The sequence below is a fragment of the Solea solea genome, chromosome 5 (assembly GCF_958295425.1).
Source record: "Solea solea chromosome 5, fSolSol10.1, whole genome shotgun sequence".
NCBI lineage: Eukaryota > Metazoa > Chordata > Actinopteri > Pleuronectiformes > Soleidae > Solea > Solea solea.
The window spans coordinates 9462607-9489345 of NC_081138.1; the positions used below are offsets into that span (position 1 = coordinate 9462607).

At 39.8% G+C, this 26739-nt stretch overlaps 2 protein-coding genes across 3 annotated transcripts; one reads left to right on the forward strand and one right to left on the reverse strand.

Moving 5' to 3' along the window:
* Positions 1 to 1771: 1771 nt before the first annotated feature.
* LOC131460068 (receptor for retinol uptake stra6-like) lies at positions 1772 to 14292 on the forward strand. Of its 2 annotated transcripts, none has more exons than XM_058630338.1 (17): positions 1772 to 1978; positions 3171 to 3237; positions 7261 to 7346; positions 7436 to 7575; positions 8338 to 8504; positions 8631 to 8738; positions 9365 to 9432; positions 10006 to 10085; positions 10191 to 10252; positions 10360 to 10522; positions 10617 to 10692; positions 10806 to 10924; positions 11978 to 12095; positions 12184 to 12285; positions 12821 to 12984; positions 13067 to 13204; positions 13365 to 14292. In XM_058630338.1, the coding sequence occupies exons 1-17, from the start codon at positions 1878 to 1880 to the stop codon at positions 13652 to 13654; spliced, it is 2049 nt and encodes a 682-aa protein (XP_058486321.1). In that variant the 5' UTR covers positions 1772 to 1877; the 3' UTR covers positions 13655 to 14292. The 2 variants fall into 2 exon arrangements, with proteins under 2 accessions (XP_058486321.1, XP_058486322.1); XM_058630339.1 differs by having other exon boundaries at positions 13389 to 14292.
* An 84-nt stretch (positions 14293 to 14376) lies between these two features.
* LOC131460067 (immunoglobulin superfamily containing leucine-rich repeat protein 2-like) lies at positions 14377 to 20334 on the reverse strand. Its single transcript, XM_058630337.1, has 2 exons — positions 20173 to 20334; positions 14377 to 19330 (listed from the first exon to the last, which is right to left on the reverse strand). The coding sequence occupies exon 2, from the start codon at positions 19319 to 19321 to the stop codon at positions 17225 to 17227; it is 2097 nt and encodes a 698-aa protein (XP_058486320.1). The 5' UTR covers positions 19322 to 19330; positions 20173 to 20334; the 3' UTR covers positions 14377 to 17224.
* Positions 20335 to 26739: the final 6405 nt, after the last annotated feature.

The window sequence follows — 26739 nt, forward strand, 5'->3', positions numbered from 1 at the left end:
GCAGAAGGGAAGAGGTGAGGGCAGACATACCCTTAAATACCAGGTGGGCACCCCAAAAGTGAACGTGGGGGACAGAAAATCACAAAGGTTCCACATGACAACTTAACCTCCCGTGTCAGGGTAAAATATAAAAATAAAAACTTAACATACATTTTGTGTAATTATAAAATGAGAAGGCAAAATAAATATCAGGTATTTAATAAATTGCAGTACCTTACAAATATACTGTAGTAACTGACCCTGTTACACACAGAGCCAAATAATCTAAATATTCCTCAACAGTTCTTGTGCTGATATCACTAGTTGACATAGTATAGCGCAGATACACGTCACGCAAAACGCTGTCAGAGCAGTCAGACTTGAGTGTGACTTCACGAAGGCCTAGGATCTTTTGTTTTTGGGCCGCCCACTTAAAATTAAACCGTGATTGGTCAATTTTCCCATCACTCTCCAAATCATAACACATAGCTTGGCCTTCTCCGGGATTCGAGAAGTCCTAACCAATTAATGAGCCAGCTAACCAGGGCTAATAGACATGGACGATTCTGATTGGATAACATGTTTCAGGACAGTAACCCTTTCATTGCTGATGGGAACTTGACAGTAAACTTAACTTTAGAAAACATAGATGACAGAAAATGTATTAAATGCATTGTATTAATTTAAATGACATAGATTTGTTTTAAATATATAATATATATAATTTAATACTCATATTTTTTGGTCCAGAATTAATGTTGTCATCACAACCCCCTGCTCGCTTTGAGGACTATGTAGTAGAGTGACTGTTTATATCTGTTCATATTTTGTGATGCCCTGTGTTTGTGTGGTTTGTGTGTTACGGTGGTGTTTATTGAATAATTGCCTCATGGCCTGTGTGGCTGTGTATGTGTGTTGTGTTTTATATGAACACCCTTTTTTTTTTTGTCCCCCCCCCCGTGTATTTTTTTTACTTGACATTCTCTACTGTAAGGGGGGACTCCCTTGCCTCAAGTGTGAGCCAACGTTGTTGTTGTGGTTGGAGAGTGTGCGACATGGAGAAAAAAAAATAAAGGGAGTGCTGTTCAGCTCCATAGAGTATTATGTTCTTGAGTTTTTGTCAGCAGAAAAGAGTGACTTTAGAAGCCCTTCACACATCGGAACGCTACAATAGTATTGACTGCACAAAAAAAATACTTCACAGAGGTGAAGGAGAAGAAAGATGTACTGCTACATCCAGAACTACAGAGGTCCATTGTTTCCTGTGAGACTGCAGAGGAAAAGGACTTCAGGAGTGCTGTTCAAAGACCTGATGACCAAAGACACAAATACAGTACGCCTTATTCCAAACACAGCTGTTTGGAATGACCACCTTCATCCAGGTGGCCATGCTGTCAGTAAACAAAGTGTCTGTTCTGCGACTGCGGTCAGGACAAGGCGTGTTGCTGTGTTTAAGTGGTATTTATGACTTGCAATTAACTCCGCAACTGTGGGGCTGCTTGTGAGTTGAAAATCTAAAATAATGCCCTGTATTACTTTAACCTTTTCCTTTACATTTAATTTTTTTGTACATCTATCATGATCTTGCAAACCTACTCGAATTTGAAGCATTACTAGTATAAACAAACTTACAAAGAAACAATTTCACTTAAAGTAGTGAGTGGATCAGTTTCTTGCTCTGCTTCTTACATATGTTTAGTGCAATGTACCTGCCTCTGACTGTTCACTCCCTTCTGAGCCGTCATTAATCTGCTGTGTTTGGCTCTTAGTTGGACTGGAATGTATCAAAGTGTTTGGTCCAAATTTTTCAACACTTAACAGCACCAGCAGATCACACAGTGAGGTTACCTGACAGACTCCTTTATTTATCTTCTTTCTCTCATTTTCAAATAACTGTGATGAATCACAGCAAAGTTGAATTTGAGCCTTTTGACTATTCCTACTATGACTATCCGGACTGGTACTCGAGCAATGCAGAACCAACAACACTACCCAAAGAGTGAGTATAAAACCCTTTGGAAATAACGTCAGGATTTGTCAGAGCAAATTCCTGTTTCCATTATTGTTTCTTTACACAAATGCAGACCAAGTATTAGCTGACTGTCAATGACATGATCCTTGAAAGATAATGATTTGATTTGTTATTGTGTTTAATTTATTTTACAGCATTTGATACTATATGAATTAATGAATATCTTTATTCCACTTACATTTATATAAAAGTAAACAAAGTGAAATCATTTAACACAATTATGACAATAACCGAAAAAGGAATAGGCTAAAGCACATGGCTTATTTTTGCCTATCCTGTACAACACGAAAATACATATACATAAAATACATAAAACGATGCACTTACAATTATATAACTAGACTTCTTGTCACATTGTAAGCTGTAATTTTTTTACATTTCAGACTTTTTTGGAACTCAAAAAGAGTTTTGCACAATTTAATTTCATCATTGAGTTTGTTCAATAACTTTACCCCCAAAACTGACACAGATCTACATGTAATACTTGTTCTTGCTTTGATTGGTTCCTAAATAATCCTCATAAATTATAATTTCCTTCTCTTAATTTGAAGAATGTGTTTGAATGCAAACAGGAAGAGTTTTATTCACAGTATGACATATAGGACATTACAAGTGAACAATACAATATCCTAAGGCAGTTTTAATTCAATAAATCATTTGTTTTATAAAGAATAGCAATAGATTGGGATAATTTACATTTAATGTGTTCTATGTGCGGTTTCTAACACGGTTTGTGGTCTATAATGACTCCCAAAAAATTTGTTTCATAAACTCTTTCAACTTTATGTCAAAATTGGTCTTGGTGCCACCAAAAAATCATACATCTTGTTTTACTTTCATTTAATGATAATTTATTGTAGTCAAACCATATTTTCAATTTAATTAACAATTTTTCAACAGATTCAATTAACTGTTTTTTGTTACTCCTAGAACTAAATACATTTGTATCATCTGCAATCATCACAAAATGTAATATATCTGAAACCAGAAATCATACATAAACATTAATATAGTTGTAAGAAAATACCTTTATTTCCCTTTATCCTTACAAAAGCAATGACAGTCATCAGACAATGCAAAAGTTTTATACAAAATATATTTACAAAGGTCATCTCTTAGTACTGCTTTATTTATTTCACTTCATTTTGTTTATTCACAGAGTGATTTTACCATGTTACCCCACAGCAGATGACAAGCTCTTCCACATATGTATGCTGTCAATATCTGTAAGTACATTGACGTAAGTAAACTAAAATGAAATGAAATGTAGATATATTACTCTGAACATTGGTGTAGGTACAAGACACTCTCAGATGTTCTGCAAAAGCAGCAGAATTAAATTCAAGCCCTTAGCGATTGCGGTCACAATGAAAGGCGGAGGTCTGGTGACACTGTTACCAGATTAGGATGGAGCCAAGTGGCCACTAGTGACCCAAAATAATCTGAACTCCCACTTTGAAACCATGAAATTCGCAATTTGGCCAGCACCATGTTAATGTATTAGCATTAAATTTTAATGAAGAACTGAAATTAATGTTTGAGGCTATACATCCAGGAAAATGGTGACTGGTATAAATCAGGTGCAATGCAGCCTCATTTTTTTTACAAACTCTCATCCAAACAGAGCTATTTTTGCAACCAGTAGAGTCGCTGTTGTTACTCACACGTTAGCCTCATCCTCATCCAGCAAACCAGAAGAATATTATGTCCAGTGTTTATATATGGTTTATGTATGAGTGCTTATGACAGTGCTTTTTTTTTTTTTTTACTTCAGACCATGACCTCAATAAAATCAATATAACAGCATAGTCATTTTAACCCAACACATTTTACACAATAGATTTTACACCATCCTGGCACTGGCATCAACCATTTAGTGGATGTAAATATTTAGTGATAACTGTTTAGGGAAGTTTATTAGAAACCCAACACCATGACAATCCAGAGTTTAGACCAGGACACAGAGTTGCAGTCTTACACAATTCTCTGTGGTCCTTTTTGAGCAGTCACCAATTAAAAACCCCATAGAGACTGTGTCTGTCCCCCGACCTACTAAAATAAATAAATCAATAACAGAGGAGGAGTTAGACATTCTAATTTAATAAGGAAAAGGAAAGGAAAGCAACTTTATTGTCATCATACTGGTATTGTACAACGAGATGTCGAGGTCAGATGGAGGGTTGATCAAGGAGCTGCTGCGACTGAGTGCGCCGCCACAAGGGACCAACCTGACTGAATGTAACTAACATTCTAACATGTTTTGATGGTGGGAGGAAACTGGAGAGCCCAGGGGAAACCCACGCAGACATGGGGAGAACATGCAAACTCCACACAGAAAGGTCCCAGACCAGGAATTGAACCCAGCACCTTCTTGCTGTGAGGCAACAGTGCTAACCACCACTACTAACCACTGCTCCACCATGCCGCCCACAATATTAATAAAGATCAATACCGACAATGAAATAAAGTCTAATAATACCACTTTTAAATGTGGACCTTTAAATATAAGATCACTCTCCTCAAAATCTGTTTTAATTAATGATATCATTACTGATAATCAAATTGATTTATTCTGTGTAACTGAAATGTGGTTACATGAAGAATATACCCATATTCCCAGCAGCTCAGGACAAGGAGGAGGAGTAGCAGCCTTTTTTTTAATACTAGATTATTAATCAACCCCAAGCCCAAACCAGGATATATATATCTTTTGAAAGCCTTATTCTTAATCTTTCTCATCCTAGTTGGAAAATGCAAAAAACAATTCTGATAGTCACAGTTTATCATCCACCTGCACCTTATTCAGAATTCAGAGTTCTCTGAATTCTTATCTGACATAGTACTTAAAACAGATACAATCATAATTGCAGGGGATTTCAACATCCATGTAGATGTTGACAGTGATAGTCTTAGTTGTGCATTTAATTTGCTGTTAGAATCAATTGGTTTTATTCAACACGTAACTTATGGTATTTATATTGATAACTTAAATATTTTTCCCCAAAACCCTCTCCTAACTGATCATATTTACTCTTCCATTGCATTCCCATCTCCCTGAGTAGCCTGGATGTTGAGGTGGCTACGAACCCTCTGCAGCCTACTTCCACTGGCCGTATGTTTGCTTTCCAGCCTTGTTGTTGTGCGTCGGCTGCAAGTTCAGCGTACCTCAGCCCTCCCATACGAATGGTCTTGATCGCCAACAGGATGGTGGGGGAGGAAGGGCGTTCACGCTTGTTCGACGACTTTCCAGCACTGCTGCAAAACACTTTAGCACCTGGTTGTGTCCCCAGGTGTAGCGGCCTTGGGTGGGGCCGGTCTTGCATCCCGCAAAGATGTGTTTCAGTGTTTGCTGGACTTGGACATAGAGGGCATGTGGGGTCTTCCCCAGACCACTGGCTTAGGTTTGCAGGAAAGGGCAGGGCATCGTAGACAGCCCTGATGGTGAAGCTCGCCTTGAATGCCTCCATCTCCCACAGCTCTTTCCAGGAGATCTTCCTCTTCTCCACTCCTTCCCATGCCATCCACTGCTCTTGTTTTGCCTGCACCACTGCTTGTGCGCACCTTCCTGCTTCCTCTTCCCGATGTACCTCCTGGACCACCAGCTTGCGTCTCTCAGATGGAGTGGCCTTGTTCCACACTGGTGTACTGGCCCCGAGGCCAAGACCACTCCTCCCTTCCTGCACTCGGCCCACGATGTCCCTGTGTCTGAGTGTGGCCTTTGCCTGCTCAGTTGCAGCCAATGGGGTCCACTTCCTCCCCGTGGCCAGGATGGGGGCCGTTTGGGCTACAAATGGATGGGATGAGTCCAGTAGCATCATCTCCAGTCTGACTTTGGTGCACTTGTACTCCTCTGCTAGACTGGAAATGGGCAGGTGTAGCATCCCTTTACCATAGAGCCCAATGCTGCTGAAGCACCTGGGAAGACCAAGCCACTTCCTTACGTATGAGCTGACCAGTCTCTCCAGCTTTTCCACCTTTGAGAGCGGGACTTCATAGAGGGTAAGCTGTTGAGAAGCAGAGCTGGACGTCCTGGATGTCCTGGAAGTAGGCCTTGTGTGCTCACCGGGGGCCTACCTTCCGGTCGGGTGTGGGAGTATCTGGTCCTCCGCCCCGGGGGCGCTCAAGGGGTGCCATGGCGTGTCCCTACCCCGGACAGGTTGCTCCCTTCTTGGCTGGGGGTGGGTGGTATTGGGGCATATGGCTGTATATGTGACTGTGGTGGGTATCTGGCCCTGCCTCCCCGGTGGGCGGTCTTGGGGGGCTCTGCTCCCCCCGGTGGTGGGCTGGCCCTGCCCTCGGGCGCTGGCGGGCTCTGGGTGCGGGGACCCTGGGCCTCTGCGGCCTGCCTGGGTGTGGGGTGGCTCGGCCTCTGTCCGTGGTCAGAGCCCGGCTCCCTCAGGTCGGCCCTGGGTGTGGGGGGGCTTCCCCCCCGCACTCCTCCGACTGGCCCCCTGCGGGGCGGATGCGTTGCTATCCTGGGGGTGGTGACTGTGGGCCTCTCCTGCCCTGTAAGGGTACTGGGCGCCCTAGGTGCCTGGATGATTTTCGGCCCGTCGCTGGGGACTGGCCGGACATTGGCACGTTCCCCCTCTCAGATTCCAATCACACCTAATGACAACCCCTGCACATATACATTGATATGCGCGATCTCACACACACACACACTAACACACTAAGATAAATTAAACTTAACTGATATAACTGTTGTAAGCCCGGACATACTCTCTTGATGTGGTCATTAACAATTACTATAGAAACTGTATCTGAAAGTATGTTCTGTATACGCTAAATAATTTCAACTGTTTAATGTTATTAACCTGTTACTAACGTCATCCTAAAGTTGTCTATGTTCTGTCTTATCAGGTATGTTCTGTCTACTTTATACTTTATTCTCTCTCTCTCTCTCTCTCTCTCTCTCTCTCTCTCTCTCTCTCTCCTTTCTTCTCTGCCTAGTGTTTGCTCATTTTGTGAATGTTGTTTTATCAGTACCCTTAAAATATTTTTGATGTAGGCTTTTCTGGCACAAATCCTGTTGAGGGATACTTTTACTATTTATATAGATACTATTTTAATTTTAGGCTCATTCCTAACTTTACGACCATTAAACTGCATGTTCACATCTGTCCCTGATAGGTTTTGATTTGAGCAAATGTTTGCACCTAAGAGGAAAACAGTGATATGGTTCATTTGATGATCCAAACAAAATGTATTGTGCAAAGTCCTGATAAATTGTATCTTTCTTCCTGTAGATTGTGATCATGTTGATTCTGGCTGCTCTTACTAGGAAAAACAATTTCTGCCAAGGATTTACAAGAGGATCCTCTAGTATCTTCAGGTAAAATTAGTTTACCTAATAACGAGGCTCTTGAATGCAGGTGTGTCTGAATATAGCTTTAAATTGTGTAATGTTTGTGTTCATCACAGTCCAGCCAACTTCCTGGACCAGACTCAGGATAAAGGCCTGGTAATGGCTGTTTTTGGACTGGTTTTCAGCAAGCTGGCTATGCTGGTGATTGCTCCAAACCCTCTGCCTTTCTCCAAAGATCATCCAGCTGAAATGAAAGGTAGACATTTATATGTTTAACTTAACCTCAGTAATGAATCTTCACATATTTGTGCTTCAGTGACAATACACATGCTTGTGATGCAAATACTGGTGACAAAGAACATTCATTCATACATTTAAAGGTCCAGTTTGTAACATGTTGTCGTTATTCTGCTGTGTAGAAGCTTCCACTTCAATAAAATGCACTTACATTAGGTATGTTGTAGAAATATGTCAGAGCAAGATAGCTTTCTTTGTATATCAATACATATATATCAAAATCAGTGATAATGTACTAAACATATTTATTGGTAATACATTTAATTTATGTCTATAAACAGCCCTCTGGATATAGAGTTTACATAATTTCTCTGTGAAAAGGCCACCATAGTTCCTTGACACTTGGTGGGAGGGAGGGGTCAATACTTTTGCAGTCTGCAGTCTCACCATTAGATGTAATTAATTCTGACACACTGAACCTTTACAATAATTATAACTAACTACAATTTGAGCAATTATAAAATATGTAATCCTAATTTAACTGTTTTACATAAATTGGAACTGGAAAAAGTAATACTATAATAGATCTTTCACATAAATCTGACCAAAGTGAAACCACTGTGGCAGACAATGCTAGAAATTACAAAGTCTACTCATTGGCTTTGTAAATTTCCACATGTATCTTATAAATGTAGAGAAGAATCTTGGTTTACAATTAACTGTGCCTGTCTTCTGTTTGACAATAGAATGACTTATACCTTTGTTACCCTTCATTTATCAGAGTACATGAAGATCATTGCCATCTTCTACTATCCACTCCTGTACTATCCTCTGTTGGTGTGTGGAACTCTGCAGCATAGAACAGGTTATGTGTTTGGGGCACTCCTCTCCTTCAGTTACTCCGGCGTCTTGGTGTGGCAGAAGTTTGACTGTCCAAAGACTCCAGAGGTAAGATTATCGCATCAGGTACAAGTATATCAAATGTAATATTTCCAAATAAACCAAAACAGGTTGGGCTTTTAGTTGAACAAATTATTTAAATGATCTTTTAACTCTCCTATTTCTTCCTCACAGATCTATAAGTACTATGCTCTGCTTGCAAGTCTTCCTCAGCTGGCCTGCCTTGCATATCTCTGTGTCCAGTTTCTTCTGTTGTTTGTCAAAGGCCCAAAGACTGATGAGGTGAGAAACATCAATCAGAACAAACACAGACCACATGTCTGAACAACTTGTTATTTGTTCAGACATGTAGACTGTTTGTCTCTGGTGCAAATGAAGTAAGAAACATGAATTTCAACTATGCAATACATAACCATGATTACTGTAAGCTGCTTGGTCAGAGAAGAATGGGTTTAACTCAACAGCCTTGAGAAGATTATTACAGAGTAGGTGATTTTTTCTTCTATGTGGTTAGCAGTAGATTAAATCCTCTAAAGTTTGGCCAGTGACTAAAAATAGCTCCTGTTTCTCATAGATTTGTTCTCGTCTAAACTAATTGTTAGATAGTATTTAATATATATTAAGAAATGATGCTCAACCCTATTAAAGCAAACATTTATGCATAACTAATTACTTCACCAGTGGGAGTGAAGTATTGTTTTTAGTGGCTCTGTGTGTCTGTCTGTCTATGTTTCTGCACTTGCCAATATGACCAACAGAGGCCGCCAGAGGCTTGTTGTGTGAATGGAGTGAAGTCTGCCATCTCTGAGTGCCTTGTTTCTCTAGTTTTATGTGTTTTACGTGAGGTGATTTTAACATCATAAGTTCTTGACAACCTTTTTTAAAGTCTAATTCTTTGTTGCCTACAGGACCTGGACAGCAGCTACTATGTCGACTATGTGAAGTTACTTCTCAAGAAAAAGTCCTCAGCTGTCAGGTGAATAAAGATGAGACGATTGTGTATTACTGATTGTTTAATCATGACTTGGCGCTTTATGATATAATGCTGTAGCACTCATAGCAGGAAAAAAACAGGTGAAACACTTTTTTGTTGTTCCATCAGTGTGCATTTCAAACTTTTTTCACAGCCACCACTGAATATACAGTATATGTCACTCATCATATGAGAACTATTGTGTGGAACAGATCCTTCACTCATTTTAATAGTCATGCCTGTGTTTAACTACTATAACCGCCTTACCAATATTAAAGCAACATGCAACCTTACAATTTAATCAGCATCTTTAAAACGGCAAACAAATGATTTAAATGTAATTTTAGTACACATATTGTATAAAATACATTAAAACATTGTTTTCATATTTTTCAAGAATAATATGTAATATAAATGAGCTGTTTAATGAAAAACAACAAAGTGTTTGAGTTGTTGCCTTTTCCGTAATTTCTGATGTTTTTGGTAATTGCTGATAATGTTTACATAAATACAGTCTGAATTGTGTTCACTGTGTGTAGCTGCCACTGACTAATGTGTCGACATATGCTGCAACAGCTCTTCAACTACAGAAAAACCATCATTGGCAGAGAGAATATTGGAAGTACCCAAGAGTTATATTTATATACCTGAAAAATGTAAGGATACCCTCTTGCATATATAATATAACATATATACACTGTATATTGTAATGGTAAATGCTAAACAGCTATGAATGAGTAATGACACATTTTGTCTTCCAGCTTTTCGTTTTCCACTAAAACTGGCAGTATCTGCATTTGTTGCTTTCCTGGCAATATATCATGTGAGTTTTAATACTTTAGGTGACAAAATATGCACTTTGTGCTGTTCATCTTTGTACCATATACGCATCATATGGGCCAGGTAATTGTACTTTGTTTCACTCTTCAGACAGCATTGTTGTTGGTTGTCCTGGTTGTCCCCACCCTCCATATTGTTCGTGCTGGTATTGATGAAAACATTGCCTTCCTGTTACTGGGGTTTGGGATTGTTCTATCAGATGACAGGATGGAGGTTGTCAAGATTGTGACTTTCTACACTTGGTTGCTGGAAGGTCAGTGATGCCAGTTTATGGCATTTAAAAAAAGATGTGGGGAAAAAAAGAAGATATAAATTACATTGTTTTTCTTTCAAACCATGTTTGTTAGTGTGCTACCTCTGTGCCATGACCCTGTCTTGTTTGGTTGGTCTTACTATGCTCATGAGGTCCATGGTTCTCCACAGGTATGTACAATAAGACCTTAAGCCTATATACAGTTGGGCTATATTATATAAACCTGTTGTCCATTTTGATTGTCAACTTTAGACCTTCTTATCTGAACCTGCATTTGTTTTAGGTCAAACCTGAAAGGACTTTACAACATTTATAACAGCCAGAAGACCATCTGTCCATCTAAACCTGCTGTTGTCTGTTGGATGGGCTTGACAGGATACCAGGCTGCCATAATCTGCCTTGGTAAAAAAATTAATTCAACTTAATATGTGGATATGGTTGGTAATGTTGTGCTTTTTTCATATTACCAACACATGCCTCAAATAACAAAACAATAAACCAAAATTTGACATCAGATATATAATTATTAACCTATGACATAGAACTTGTAACGGGTATTGACTGGACCCAATTGCAGCACAAACAAGCAGGTTTACTTGAACAACAGTCTTTATTTGACACCAAACCAATTGAAGCAGCAGAGTATAGCAGGTGGGTAATTGTCCACAGTCTAAATTTGCTCAACAAGTGTGATGAAGGAGAAAACGCTCAAACTCACAGCTGAAGGGAGATTTCTGGGAGAGTGGTTCAGGTGAGGACTGGGTGAGGATCCAGAACTTGAAATGGAGCTGGCAGCACTGACGTCTGCAGAGGAGGTGAGTTGGCGAGGTGAAGCTGACGAGAAGGGGGATCTTGACAGAGCAGGAACAGGCTAAGTGCCACCCAGCCGCAGGCAGACGAATAGCAGGAAACAGGCAGGCAGAGCTCATAGTCAGGGACAGAAGGCAGGTGGGTTTACCGAGGCTGAGGCGTGAAGCAAAGGTCAGGGGCCGATCAGGTTGATACCAGGTAAGCAGTCCGGAAATGATCGCTGGAGAGTCAGGCATGAGAGCGAAGACAATCTGGCAAAGAGTGAGTGGAAAGAAGCTGCATATATACTGGCTTGATTGGAGATGATGACCAGGTGAGAGCAGAGGGTGGAAGCAGTTAGCTGATGAGGGGTGTGGCAGAGCAGCAGAGAAGGAGAGGTGCAGAGCAGACTGTGACAGAACTACACAGTTGTTTGAAAACCATGAACACTCACCTACTGGGGTTTATATTGACACTGTTGTACTTCCTCAAATACTCACCAAACATACCAATGAAACTACTTTTTCAGAAAATACATTTTATTTTTTGCCTCTTCCATTTCTGTGAAGGTCATTGAATGGTCACTTGGTGGTATGAAAATATATGTTACAAATAAATCTGCCATGGTTTGAAATGTGTTGAATTTCATTTATGTTCTCCTGGCAGGAATGGCTGTCCAGACTGTTGTGTTTTTCATCTGCTTCTTGTTCCTGGTGTTTTTGATCATCATTCCAGTTTTTTATGGACATAACATCGTCATCTTTGAAATTGCACGAAAGGCATGGTGAGTCAACAATGCCTCATGTAACCCTAAACTGTATCATTACTGATCAAAACTGAGAGGACTTCTTGTTTGTTTTCTGACGTCACAGGCCTGCCTGGGTTACACTCTTACTGGTTAATGCACTGCAACATGTGACTGCTAAGTTTGCTTTTATTAAAAAGGAAGCTGGAACAAGAGACTTGAAGAATAGGTATGATGATGTCAGTGTGTATCGTGTATTGGGAGGATCTTTTTTCACAGGCTGAGTAGTCATTCTTCTATGTGATCTTCATGTGTAAATCTGTGTTGTATTCTTTTAAAAACTATAGTACATATAAAACAATTTCGCTTACATTTAAACCATTGTCAAATTAGTCCATGCAGTTCGGATTAAGCTCTAAATGACTCTCACTGTATTTCTTAAAGTTAAAGTGTAATCTCATGTCACCCAACAAAATTCACACTCACTGCATTAAAAGCAATACGTGAATTTTACTGCTAATAAAATCCACTTGTTCAGCAGTTTCATGGGATAAACACTGATAGTATTGCCTGACAGAGCCGGATTTCAGATGAAGAATGATTATTACTTAGTTTCTCTTCACAAGACCAAAGAGAAGCAGAATATTAACATCAATAACAACAAACATCTAAAGTTGCACACTGCAGTTTTAAGTTGTAACTTAAAGAAAATACTTTGTGTCCGATTTTTCAACCGTCTGAAACTTGTTCATGATAAATTCCAGAGATAGTCTGTTCCTGTTGACATACATGCTCTTCCTTATCAACATTGTGGTGGGACTGGTTGTTGCCATATGGAGAATGGTGATAACAGCTTTGTACAATATCCTCCATCTTGGTCGTATTGACATCAGTCTGCTGCACCGCACTGCAGAGTCCTATGACCCAGGTAAAACACGATGGCATTTACATTACTGTAATCATATGCAGACGTTTTGTCATGATGCTATGTGCCATTTGACCCCATCTAGCCTACCGATACTACACCCAGTTCTTGAGGGTCGAAGTCAGTCAGTCACACCCAGTGATGAAGGCTTTTTGTGGGCTGCTGCTGGACATGATGGTTGAGGGTGGCAGAGCTGGACAGAAAATCCAAGATGCAGAGGGAGGTAGAGACCCTGAACATACAGACACAGACACACACATACACGCGATTCCTGACGCATGATTCAGAAAATCTCAAGACTTTCAAAATAAAACGCACATCCATATACGGTACATTCATAGACCTCTGACCCTTCAACTGGGTGTCTCCTTCTGTCCTGACAGCCTGCTCCTCCTTCATGCTTTCAGGGATTCAGGAGAGCAGACCAAGCAAGGCAACCAGCAGTCGGAGGATTCGTTCTCGCTGGCAGCTGCTGTACACACTGGTTAACAACCCTTCCCTGCTGGGTTCCAGGAAGCACTTCCACACACAACAGATATCAGAGAGTGTCCGGAATGGCACCCCCAAACACAGCTTCAAGAAGGGCAGCAAGAAATCAGCCCCTGAGCCTGAACCAGCCACTGAAATCCTCACAAATCAGGAGACAACTGAATGCGGTTCCTCATCTATATGATGGAGTTGGTAGCTTAAAAATCAAATTTAAAAAATCTGAAGTTCGAAAAAAATTGTCTCCAACCTGTTACATTTTTGCTGTACAGTTGCAGGTGATGAATGAGTTCATGAGATTATTTTCTTTGTTAATCCTTTTTAAAATGTTGGCAAACCCACTTTAACATCACAGTCACACGTCAAGCCTGGGCAGCCTCAGATAATCTTGCTTGTTCTTGCTTTGTGGATGAAACTGTGTCACAATAATATGAATCAGCTCCCAGCAAAGAAAAATTAACTTTCAGAATTATATAGTACAGACTGAGTGACTGAATGTCAAAGTGAGCATCAGGATTTGAGTGGAGGTCAATACGAGGCTGTTCATTAGTCTCTCTTTTACCCCATGGTTCTGCCTCATGGGCAGTTAGTTGTCAGTATGCCCTCTGTTCTCCATGATTTCCATGGAAGGTAACATATTTCAACCTATGTTTAGAATAAATCTGTAACACTGGAGTCATAAGGACTTTATACATACTACATTGTAAGCTTTTGTTGCTTTGCTGTCTTGTGTTATTATTAATAATAATAATAATAATAATAATAATAATATAATTAATCTTAATGTTATTGTATGTCATCACATATTAAGAGATGTGGGTGTTTAATTGCAATCTGATCTATTTAGTAATATGCTTTATGATTGTGTATCTAACTAACTTCAAGAGAAGAAAAAAAGGAACACAATAATCACTTGTTTAGTCCAGACTTTATTGAGACATATGTATTAAAAACAAAACTGATTATTCCCTTTCATAAAAAAATTAAATAAAAAAACAAACAAACACTGAGCTTAAGTTATTTAAGGCAAGGATGTGTACACAAGACCTAGCAGACTGTGACTCATAATAAGTAGTATCTAAATCACACTACTAAAAACCAGAATGTATATGACAGGTATAAGACAGCAACAACCACACTCACTAGTGCTTTTACCGTTGAACACTGAAGAAGACATGGTGGATAATGTGGAGCTTGTCCACATTTCAACATTTTGACAGAAAATTTATTGTAGCAACAGTTATTGTAGATGACAACAGTTATCTCCACTGCACGTTCACAGTATAAATGGACAAAAAGCTCATAGCGGCAGCAAGTACTCGATTGTTTTCTCTTTTAGTGCAAATGTTTTTATAAACTCCCATATGGGAGGAGTTAGTATGATATCAAGCTACTTCGTTCCTACAATAAAATGACTGCAAAGATTTACTGTATTTTAAAACAGATTATTCATTTATATTCGTTACACACAGCCTGTTTACTGCTGCTTCCATCTAGTCTACATTATTCCTGTTAATCTTTAGTTATATATAATATGCAAGCTGTAGCCTGTTTGTTTTAACATATATTTTCGTGTCTGGCTGGACAGTAACCACTGAAACCACTTCTTGTGGACATTTTGTCCAGGTAAAAGTGACCAAATGCAATAAAATAATTAAATTCATAAAGCCTGTCAACACAGTCCACTTGCACAATTCAATCCTCCTTTAGTCCCTTGTCTACATTACATGTCATGTCATGTCATGTCATGTAATTTAGCAGACTCTTTTACCCGAAGCGACTTACAAGGGAATTGAGTACAACCTGCCAGGGGCGAAGTTGAACTTGCAACCATGAAGTCTTTTGCACACAGAGTACCGGTCTTAACCACTGAGCCACTCCACCCCTAATTGTCTAATTCATGTAATTTCTACTGTAACTCTGAGAAGAGCCAGAGTAATCAACAGCATCTCTGGTTGTTTCAGTATTATGTCGACGTTGATGTACATTCTTAAAATGTAACGACAGGCACTTTACAGGAACTCCCTTTTTAATGGAATATTTTCAGTTTTGTCAACTAAACAGTTGTTGACTTTAAACATGTTTTTGGTGTAGATCTGGATTCAGATTCACAATAAATAAAATAAAATAAAATACATAGTCTTTATTTGCAATGAAGGTAAACACACTGTCATGCTGGTTTAGTAAGTTAGTAAGTAAGTTTTTTTCTCTGGTTCTAGTGCTAAGCTAACTGGCTGACTGCTGCCTGGGACTTATACCAAACAAGCATGTTTGTCCTCATCTTATTCTCACCAAAAAGCAAATACTTTGATAATGGCCCAAAATGCAAGGCTGTTTTTTAAACATTAGTAATAGTTTGTGGGTCTCTCTCTCTCTCGCTCTCTCCCTCTCTCTCTGTCTGACAGTATAACCAGTTACTGTAAGAAAAATCAGATTGTAATTAATTTTTTTTTTTTTAACTTTGATTTAAGTTGAACACACACTTGTTTTATTTCTCATTGTGGTTGAAGTCCATTACTGCATGAAAGGAAAAACCACAGAGGGAAGAAGACCAGATATTTGCTACAAACATCTTGAGGAAATGAGGTTAACATAATGTACACCTAATGGAGCTTTTAGTTAAATGGCCTAGAATATTATCTCAAGAACATCCCCTGACAGATGAACTACAAGTTGCCCAGTCACTATATTGCACATTGACATATTTCGGTCAGATCCATATACAGTATAGCAGTATTACGTAGGCTGCTTTTGCAATGAAAGGGACCTTAGCTATAGGCACAAACTTAAAAAAAAAAAAAAATCTTTCAACCTATTGCAAAATATTTACATATTATGCTATCAATAACATTTCACATGTATTGATTTGGATAGCTTTTAAGAATGTACATTCTTAAAATGTAACGACAGGCACTTTACAGGAACTCCCTTTTTAATGGAATATTTTCAGTTTTGTCAACTAAACAGTTGTTGACTTTAAACATGTTTTTGGTGTAGATCTGGATTCAGATTCACAATAAATAAAATAAAATAAAATAAAATACATAGTCTTTATTTGCAATGAAGGTAAACACACTGTCATGCTGGTTTAGTATGTTAGTAAGTAAGTTTTTTTCTCTGGTTCTAGTGCTAAGCTAACTGGCTGACTGCTGCCTGGGATTTATACCAAACAAGCATTTTTGTCCTCATCTTATTCTCACCAAAAAGCAAATACTTTGATAATGGCCCAAAATGCAAGGCTGTTTTTTAAACATTAGTAATAGTTTGTGGGTCTCTCTCTCTCGCTCTCTCCCTCTCTCTCTGTCTGACAGTATAACCAGTTACTGTAAGAAAAATCAGATTGTAATTTTTTTTTTTTTTTAACTTTGATTTAAGTTGAACACACACTTGTTTTATTTCTCATTGTGGTTGAAGTCCATTACTGCATGAATGGAAAAACCACAGAGGGAAGAAGACCAGATATTTGCTACAAACATCTTGAGGAAATGAGGTTAACATACTGTACACCTAATGGAGCTTTTAAGTTAAATGGCCTAGAATATTATCTCAAGAACATCCCCTGACAGATGAACTACAAGTTGCCCAGTCACTATATTGCACATTGACATATTTCGGTCAGATCCATATACAGTATAGCAGTATTACGTAGGCTGCTTTTGCAATGAAAGGGACCTTAGCTATAGGCACAAACTTAAAAAAAAAAAAAAATCTTTCAACCTATTGCAAAATATCTACACATTATGCTATCAATAACATTTCACATGTATTGATTTGGATAGCTTGTGATATTGATTGCTTCAGCTCCCAAAGGCAACCTATCACTATACTCAGATCCTACCTCACAGTCATCAAAATTCCCCCTACAGTGAGACAAAACAATAGACTCAGTCACCACACTTTCTTCTGTATCTGCCTCTTTTTCTTGGTCTTTGCTCTCTGTCTCCTCCTCCCCCCCCTCCTCCTCCTCCTCGTCCAGCTGACTTATGTTAATCTTCCTCTGAGATTCAGTATGAGGCCTGTGGATGTTCAAGTTAGCAGTGAGGTTCCTCTCCATGTGGTACTGGTCTTTGGCTTTCAGGATCAGTTTAAAGGTCTTGCTGCGGTATTTGTACACTAGGTGGAAGCATGTTGCACCAAGCAGAGGCACAGTAGACACGGTCAGGAGACAGATGCTAACTGAGATGATGATCACTAGATTTGGCACACTCCTTCTGGTGGTAAACAGCACCTGGACCTCACAGTCCTCCCCTCTGTAGGTGAGGCACAGGGAGTAGTTGGTCCCCGGGCGCAAACCGCTAAACCGATAAGTGTTGATGTCATCTTTGATTCTCGACCATTGGACGGCTGAGTGTTTGCGATTGGAAGTAACACATAGATACAAGCCATTTGTGTACACTGTGTCTGAATGACCATGGCGCTCTCTGCTGTCAGTCTGGAGGCTTACAGATGTGTCAGCAGTAGCATTACGTTTGGTACTCTTCTTTCTGGGTATGAGAAAACAATTGAGTTGCACAGTTGCCTCTGTTTCTGACACCCCTAATGCAATGACACCAAAGTCAAATGTGTACTGTTTGATATTATCCAGGCTCCCATTAAAGACATGGCTAGAGATGTATCTTGTATTAGCCGTCAGACCACATTTACTTGCATGTGATCTTGTTTCCTCCTCATCTGCAATAGGTGGGATAGTTGCTGCCAGGTGTACAGTATCCAAAACAAATACTTGTTTGTCTGTTGGTTGGTGTAGAAACATATGTGTTTCAGTGGGAGTTGTGGTCGTTTGTGTTTTGGGTGTTGGTTTTGGTGAAGCCAGTACTTCCAGCAACACAGAATCTTCAGCTCTACCTAACTCATTTGTGGCCGTGCAGCTGTAGTTGCCATCATCTTCTTCCCTGAGGTATGGAATGATAAGGGTCCCATTGTTAAAGACCAGGAAACGATGATGGGACAGTGTCTCTCTATCAGAGTCTTGATATGATTCATCTCCGAACAACAATGGCAGCTCTTGATTTAGGCTTTTGCTGTGAATACTCCACATGACAAGTGGCTTTGGTTTTCCCTTGAATTCACAGGTCAGGATCAGTGTGCTGTCCTCATAGACAGATGTGGTATGAATATTTGGTTCAGTTCGTAGTGTGACATTCGGGACACTTTGACACTTGGACTTTGGTAATGTCATAATCACTTTACCTCTCAATTTCTCTGGACTGTTGCAAATAATCAAATTCTTATCTGGGACTGTGATGAGGGATTTTGAAATCCAGTCTTTGAGCCAATCAAGGGAACAGGTGCAAACAAAAGGATTGTTATAAATCTGCAAATGGGACAAAGACACCAAACTGTCAAATGTCCCCTCAGCTATGGTTATAAACTTGTTATTGTTGAGTTGGAGGGACCTCAGGTGTTTGAGGTTGGAGAAGGCATCTGTTGGTAGGTGGGTTAACTCGTTGTGGTTCATCTTCAACAGATGTAAGGCTGTGAGGTTTTGCAGATCCTTCCAGGGAAAGTTTTTGATTTTATTGTGGCTAATGTCAAAGTTACGCAGATGAACCAAAGGTGCGAGGCTCCCTTGTTCAATAAAGACAATCTCATTGTGAGCCATCCACAGTGATGACACCTGGGTGACAATGTCAAAACTGCCTAGTGGTATCAAACTGATCTTGTTAGCAGAGAGGCTGACAGTTGTAAGGTTAGAATGCAAACCTTTTGGTACTTCAGTCATGCCCTTATAGGAACATTCAGCAACATGGCGACCATATTTAACTGAGCATGTACAGCGCTCAGGGCAGCTGAGTGTGGTGGTAAAGACTGTGGCCATCCATAAGGTGAAGTTGAGGATGTGGGCCACTGCCATTTTCTGCTCCTGTAAAGCAGTCACACATTCCATTTATCAATCAATAGATTAAACAAAATGTATTTAACACATCCATCGATCCCTCTTTTAACACTTTATAACCAGGTACACCATGGACAGATTTGCCAATTTGCCTAATCCCCAAATCTGCTGCATAACTATTTACATTGAGTAAAATAAATATAAATTACAGGAAAAATACAATACAGATTTAAGTAATTCAACAAACACTAAATAAACCACAGGAGCAACAGTAAGAGAAATAGCTGTACACAAGACTGACTGTTACAATCTCATGTTTCAGTTTTACTATCAACACAACTATCCTCCAATATAACTGTAACTTGAAGTGTCAAATCCCACATTAGCAGAGTCAACTAACCAGACATCAAAGCTAGACCCTTTGAGTAGGACAATGGCCCATTATATATAAAACAAATTTACTTAAATATGAATTTAGTCTCCTCAGGCTTCCAGTTTGTATCAGAATCATCACTAAAGTTCTGCCACATATAGAACACAAGCTCTGAGTGGTGTGGTATAGCTATAATTTTAAGTCTATCGTCCTCTAGTGCATTACATGCTAGTGGTTTTAGGACATAGGGAGGCCGGGCCTGCTGAGTCAGTTAAAAGCCTTTTTCTGCGCAACAGCGTCCGGTTCTCTGTCCTTGGTGCTGAAAGTCAGCTGCTGCTGCTGCTGCTGCGTTTGTTTACAGAGGTTTGGTGATGAGCTGCAAAACACGTAAATCGCTAATCAGACAAAACCAAGCCGAAGTGTGTCTCTGCTGGTTACAAATTGAGTTGGTGGGCGTGAAGGATCCTCACTTCGTCTGCTGCGATGTCTATCTTACCTGGGTTTTTCAAAGTCTGAAGACAGAATTCGAGAAGACAGCTGTCGGTGTTTCCAGTCCAGTCCAGACTACATGCTGCGGTGAAAGTGGAGTTTGAAGCTTAATCCGTCTTTGTGTCGAGTCTCTTCTACATGATGAAAACGCGTGTCCTCTTCGGGTTTCCTCCTCTCTGTGATAAGTCCCTCCAAGTCTCCACCGTCTCGCCCCACCCTCCTCTGTCTGCACAGAACCTTCGACGTCTGCCAAACGAACTTAAAGGGGAAGCAACCTTCAACACGAACTTCACTGTTTACAAAATGACGACTGATGCTCCTTATAAAAATAATATTAATATTTTAAAGAAATAAAAGTAAAAACCTTATTAAGAAGAATCAAACACTTTAAGTGTTTAATTCTCACTTAAAGTGTTTAATTCTCCTCACTCCTCCTGAGATTTCATCCATTTTTTTGGTGGAGTTGTTCTTTGATCAAACCGAAGGTTAAAGACAGAGATTGTAACTACAGATGGTAAAGCCACTAAGGCAGAATGTGATTTGTGAATTTAAGCTAAACAAATGAAATTGATTTGATTGATACTTTGCCCTTTTAGATTAGATTCATAGTCTACAGGTAGGTAAGTAAGTAATGAAGTAATTAAGTTAGTAATTAAGTATGTAGGTAAATGTAATTTATATAGCACATTTGACTGATAAAATCACAAAGTGCTTTACAATGAAAGTGCATAAAATAAGCATAAAAACAGAGCATTAAATAGACACAAGATTGCATACAGTAAATCCTTACAAGCCATCCTTTTAACACACAAAATTGTGTGTTAAAAGGCTCCTCCAGGTGTTTGCTAATCATTGTGCTGTAGACTTTCGAGGTTATTGTATACCATGGGTAGGTGGAATCTGAACACCCATTGCTTTTTTAATTTTATCACAACTTTTTGTCATAAAAATTTGTGACTAATAATAACATAATCAGCAGGTTGTGTGATAATAAGAGTTATGGTCCGATTATTATTTTTAATAGCATTAGAAACCTCGAGTGAGAGAAAGATGTAAAATAACATGACAGAGAAATAGAAATGTCTGGCACTTCTGTAAGGAGCCCGACTTTCCAGCAAATGGCAATACAATCATTGTGTAGACTCTGATGTCTCTTTATCTGAGATGAAGCAGGTTTTTGGATTAAAAAGAGAGTGCCTGACTTCACAAATCATTTTTGAACATTGATTTAAAATATTGTTAGTTTCTTACAGCAAAAAGAAAAAAAAGCCAAATTATATTGTTTTATATGAGCTAATTAGAGGTGATTAAAACAAGCTGACAGTTGGACCCATCATTTGCATTTGTTTCAGTTTATTTTGGTTAGTTTTTTGACAGTGATTTGCTTCTGTGTCAATAGCCTCATGGACACCACCAGGGGTCAGTCTCTACAAACTCATAGTGTGAACAAACCTGAATCCATCCAGCATCAAGTAACAAACATTTCATGATAAAATTAACTAGAATAAAATGTAAGTAAAACAATGTAATTCACACAAAGAACATTTCTATTTGACCTAAATGAGGAGCTGTAAAGTCATGCCCTGATGTGTTCATGAAGCAATTATGTCATATATGTTACATATGAGGGCCACACGGTGGAGTAGTGGTTAGCACTCTCGCCTTGCAGCGCGAAGACCCGGGTTCGAGCCCCGGTTGGAACAAGGGCCTTTCTGCATGGAGTTTGCATGTTCTCCCCGTGTGTGCGTGGGTTCTCTCCGGGTTCTCCGGCTTCCTCCCACAGTCCAAAAACATGCAATGTGGGTATTAGGTAAATTGGACAATCTAAATTGACCATAGGAGTGAGTGTGAGAGTGAATGGTTGTTTGTCTCTATCTGTGTGTGGCCCTGCGATGGACTGGCGAACTGTCCAGGGTGTACCCCGCCTATCGCCCGATGTAGCTGAGATTGGCACAGCACCCCCCGCGACCCTCTGGTTGAGGATAAAGCGGTAGATGATGACTGACTGATGACTGACAATCAGAAAATAGCACATGCATAGCCTAAAAAAATACACAATGACTTTGGAGGTGCATGTATTGGCAGGCAAACACTAGCTTCCATGCTCTTTTGATACACCGTGTACATAGTCACAGTTGAGACAAAAATACTAACTGTTAAATGATGTGCTCATAATCATTAGTTAGTGTGTTAACATGCTAGAAATTGTTAGCACTGGACAAAAAGTGCAACTGACACTGATTTGCAATTTGTTGCAGATACTTAGTCATGACTACTGAACCAAGTGAAATTTTGACCTAATGACAATTGAATTAGGAGCATTAAATTATTTATGTCAGTGATCCAGAAAGTGAATATGCTTTACCAGTCAAAGCAGAGGTGTTTAAATTTTAGTGTAAGTCAGGACAGCATGACAGTGAACAATCAAGAACCCTGAAACTGAGGAAACTTAATGGAACTCAACCATTATTCATTTGATTATTTACATGTGTTTTTCCTATTGTGACCTGTCAACATGATTGTGAATACAGTCAATTTTCATGACAAGCCATCCAAAAATTGTAGAGACATTTCACCCATAATCACAAACCTCATAGTGGAGTTACAGGATCTTCTGGGCACAATCTGTAGAAAACTGGAACCATCCTTTAGTTTCCTGTTGATATGTCAATTAAACTACCTAAAATGTCAGCCCTTCTTTGGTGGCACAGTCTGCAAAATATGACAGCCCATAGAAAAATGCAGTGGATTGACAGAGAAAAATAGCCAAAGTATGGATAAATAGAAACAGATAATAAAATAGAACACTGTGAGGAATTTTCAAGGAATCATTTCACAGCTTTGAAGGCACAATAGGTGGGCGTTCAGTCAGGCAGCGTGCACTGCTTTGTGTCAGAATCCAGTCAAGGAAAAATGAAAGTCATCTTCCATATTTCAAACAGGCAGAACATTAAAAATAGATCACACAAGTCAGTGCCAGTTGTAGATAGGCTGAATCTCACCTCCACCTCCCGCCACCTCAGTTGCAGTCTCTCTTCCCCTGTGTGCTCCATCCAGTAACTTATAGGCCTTAGTTGGGGAGAGCAATGTGATTTCGGCAGTAATGTGTTTCTATTGCTCCTCCTGCGATTAGTCTGTGGATGAACAGGGGAAAAGGCTGACTGTGGGAGTTCACTGTTACTTATTACTAAGGGGATGAAAACCACTAGAAATGCATTTTGGCTGCTGAGTGCATCATCTAATAATCAGTGTAATTTGTTACAAATAAAAAAACAATGTGACTTTTTTGGTGAGGTTTGCAGTCTTGAGGAAAAGTGAGGATAAAGGGATCATCAAGCAAGGTCAGACACTATGAAATAAACAAGAATTAATCCTGTTACAGCAGCTATGATTTAGTGTAATAAGAGTCAGGAGTATTTTTGTAATACACACACACACGCACACACACACAACAACAACAACAACAACAACAACATACAGGAGTGCAGCCTTGGCTTTTGTTCTAAAGCTCTTAGCCATTTTTCTAGTGTAACACAGGCTCCATTTACTCCTGATTGCCTGTGACTCGTGACCTCTGAACCCAATCCACACAGGTACTGCAGGAGGAACCATGAATACTGGCAGCAAATTGTTTTTGCCTCTGGGCTGGCGGATAAATGATGCCCTTGGTGGACACACACACACACACATGACTAGAAGAGAAACACAAAACACACACTCACATAAAGACACACTCAGAGATTTAAACCCCTATTGTCCACTCCTCTGAGTTTTGCACATTTCGGCCGATATACGACACACCTCACACTTATGTCACAACTAAACACTTCCCCACTGTGTTTTCGAACTTGGAAGCGTCATCTTCACTCATGTCCGTGAGGTGAAGATTGCGTATCAGCTTCTTTGAAAAGTTAAAAGACTTCAGACTTGCAGTTCAACACAATATGCATCAAATTTGAATTAAGAATTAGCATTAGTAATTTTGCACATATACCAATAAGTGACAGTGAATTTGTCCTCTGCATTTAACCCATCCTTATTACACAGCAGTAGTGAACACACAAGCCAAGCACAGGACCAGTAGGCAGCACTTGCGACCGAGGACCCGTCCTGGGTAACCATAACATTTGTAAACAAAACTATAGTTTGTCATACACAACTTAGAGGGATGAGTAATAGGGTGCTTTTGTTTTGTAGTAAAATGTTTAATTTTGTGTGTTCGAGGGCCCGTCACAATGCGATATTACATTCAACAATTTAACAGCAAACTTTCAGTGAGCACATTCCCATTATTCTTCATGTAGCGTGTTGTTTCCTCTTTTTTGTTGTCTTGGATTAACAAACAAACAATTTCAGTGCAACAGAAGGAAAGTAGACTTTTACTGTTTTGACTTTAGGGTGCCCTTGAGTGCACCTTCAAAGAGAGCTTTTTATCATGGTTGCTGCTCACAATGAATGGGATGGTTTATTAACTGTGTCTCAGGAGACTTTCAGATCTCTTTGAGATGCCTTTCATTGTGCAGCACTGAGCTGGCAGGACGAGGGAGACATTTGCCACGGCCTCATGAGTCTGAGGCATATCAAATGACACCACACAAGGATGAGATGCACAACAAATAATGTTTATTTGAAACAAAATGAACCAGCATAATGCACACAGATGTAAAACAAAATGGGACGGAATGTATGTTTTTTAATGCTGTTAGAACAGATCATAAGATTTATTAACCCCTAAATGACCAGCAAGATGATTATCATGTGTTAATTAAAGAAATTATTTATTCATTTATTCATTTATTTATTTATTGTGCTGTTAGTAATAGTTTAGTTCCAGGTTCAAAGTGGTAGGAGTTGTTTAATCATGTTTTTTTGTACATTGATGCTGTTGTGATACTTCCTATTTGTTTTTTGCATGTGTTTCTATCTATCTATCTATCTATCTATCTATCTATCTATCTATCTATCTATCATGAACCCCTTTCTCTCCTCATCTGCTTCCTTCCCTTCCTTCCTCACCTAACCCCCCTCTGCTGTCTGAAGCCCTTGTTACAGATACACCAGATTTAGTTGGGGGTCATGTGTCCAGGGACAGCACTCAATGAAGATTCCCCCCCATCCTCCCATCCCACAGGCCATAAATGTATTCATCTCATCCTCTTCGGCCATAGAGGTCACAGCCTTATCTCGCCCTCCGCTGTAGCTCTGTCAGCTCACCAGCCACAAACCATAACTTCAGACTGCTAGTAAGAGCACCATGTGGTGGTAGGCAAACACAGAAGAGAGTGAGGGAGGCAGTGATGAGGGAGAGGGAGAGGGAAGAAAAAAGAACAAGGGAGACAACCAAGTAAAATCTCTAACCTGGGTATTTCCTGGCAAAGCTTTTTCATTTCTAGAAAATTACCAACAGACCTCAGATATTTGCTGACAAAATCTTGCATGTCCATGGGGAGAAACCAGCAAAATATTCAGTGGGGTGGCCATGATGGAAACTGTGATCATGTTGGGGTGGCAGAGCTTTGGCATTGCATTTACAAACACAATTTTAGCCTGGTTTTCACATTAAAGGAGACATATTATACCCTATTTCTCCAAGTTAAAATAGTTTCCCTGATGTCCTTAAGAATATGTCTGTGACATGCTTTGGTCAAAATACCATAAGGATGAAGCACCATAGCAGTTCAATAACCCTGCCAAAACCGCACCTTTCAGAACGCTCGGTTTTGTGCCTGGTCCCTTTATATGCAAATGAGACACAGGCAAACACACACCCACTTCTTCCAGGGGGTTTCTGATTTGTCCTTTTTACAGCACTCACTCACTCAGCTCCTGTTCCCTCCGCTCCATTCCTCTCCCCCTCCCTCCACTAGTTCTCTGAACTTATCAACATGGCAGCGTGCGCGGAAAAGAGTGCCGTCACGGGAAGAGACGTCAGACACAAGGATCGAGCCGAACAGTGCCCAATTGTAAATCAGTTAAAAACACTTAGGGACAGCACCGCACTGCATAAACCGCACTGCATAAACTGCCACTGTATGTGACTGTATCAGACTGAGTCTGTGCTCTGGTCATGGAGGACGTACTGAACAAATATTTTTAATTAGGACGTGTCAGAATGGTCAGTTATGAGCTCTATGTGACCTTTTCTTAAAAATGTGTGTGTTTGTACGTCTGTGAAATACGGTCGCTGACTAAATACGGCGACCGCTGGCCGCAGTCTGGTGCGAACACGGTGCGAAGTGGTGCGAACACACGAACACACGTTTGCTGACTTTATCCGGCACATTAGCTTCATATATAAAATCCTCTGAGGCTGGAAGTTTGTGTAAAACACTGTGCTCCACTGTGCAGCCACGAACAGCACACTTGTCCCTCCGTGTTGACATAATACCGCTCTTCCTCGCGACTGGTAGGGCCTCCAGAGTCCCAAATATAAGTATTAAAATTATAAAAAAGTTGATTTTGCATCATATGTCCCCTTTAAGGTTAGTCCATTTCCAATGCATTGTTTCTTCAAGTAACTTTCTCTACCCGACTTCCCAGCTCTCATCCAAAAATCCTAAAGCCTAAAGAAACA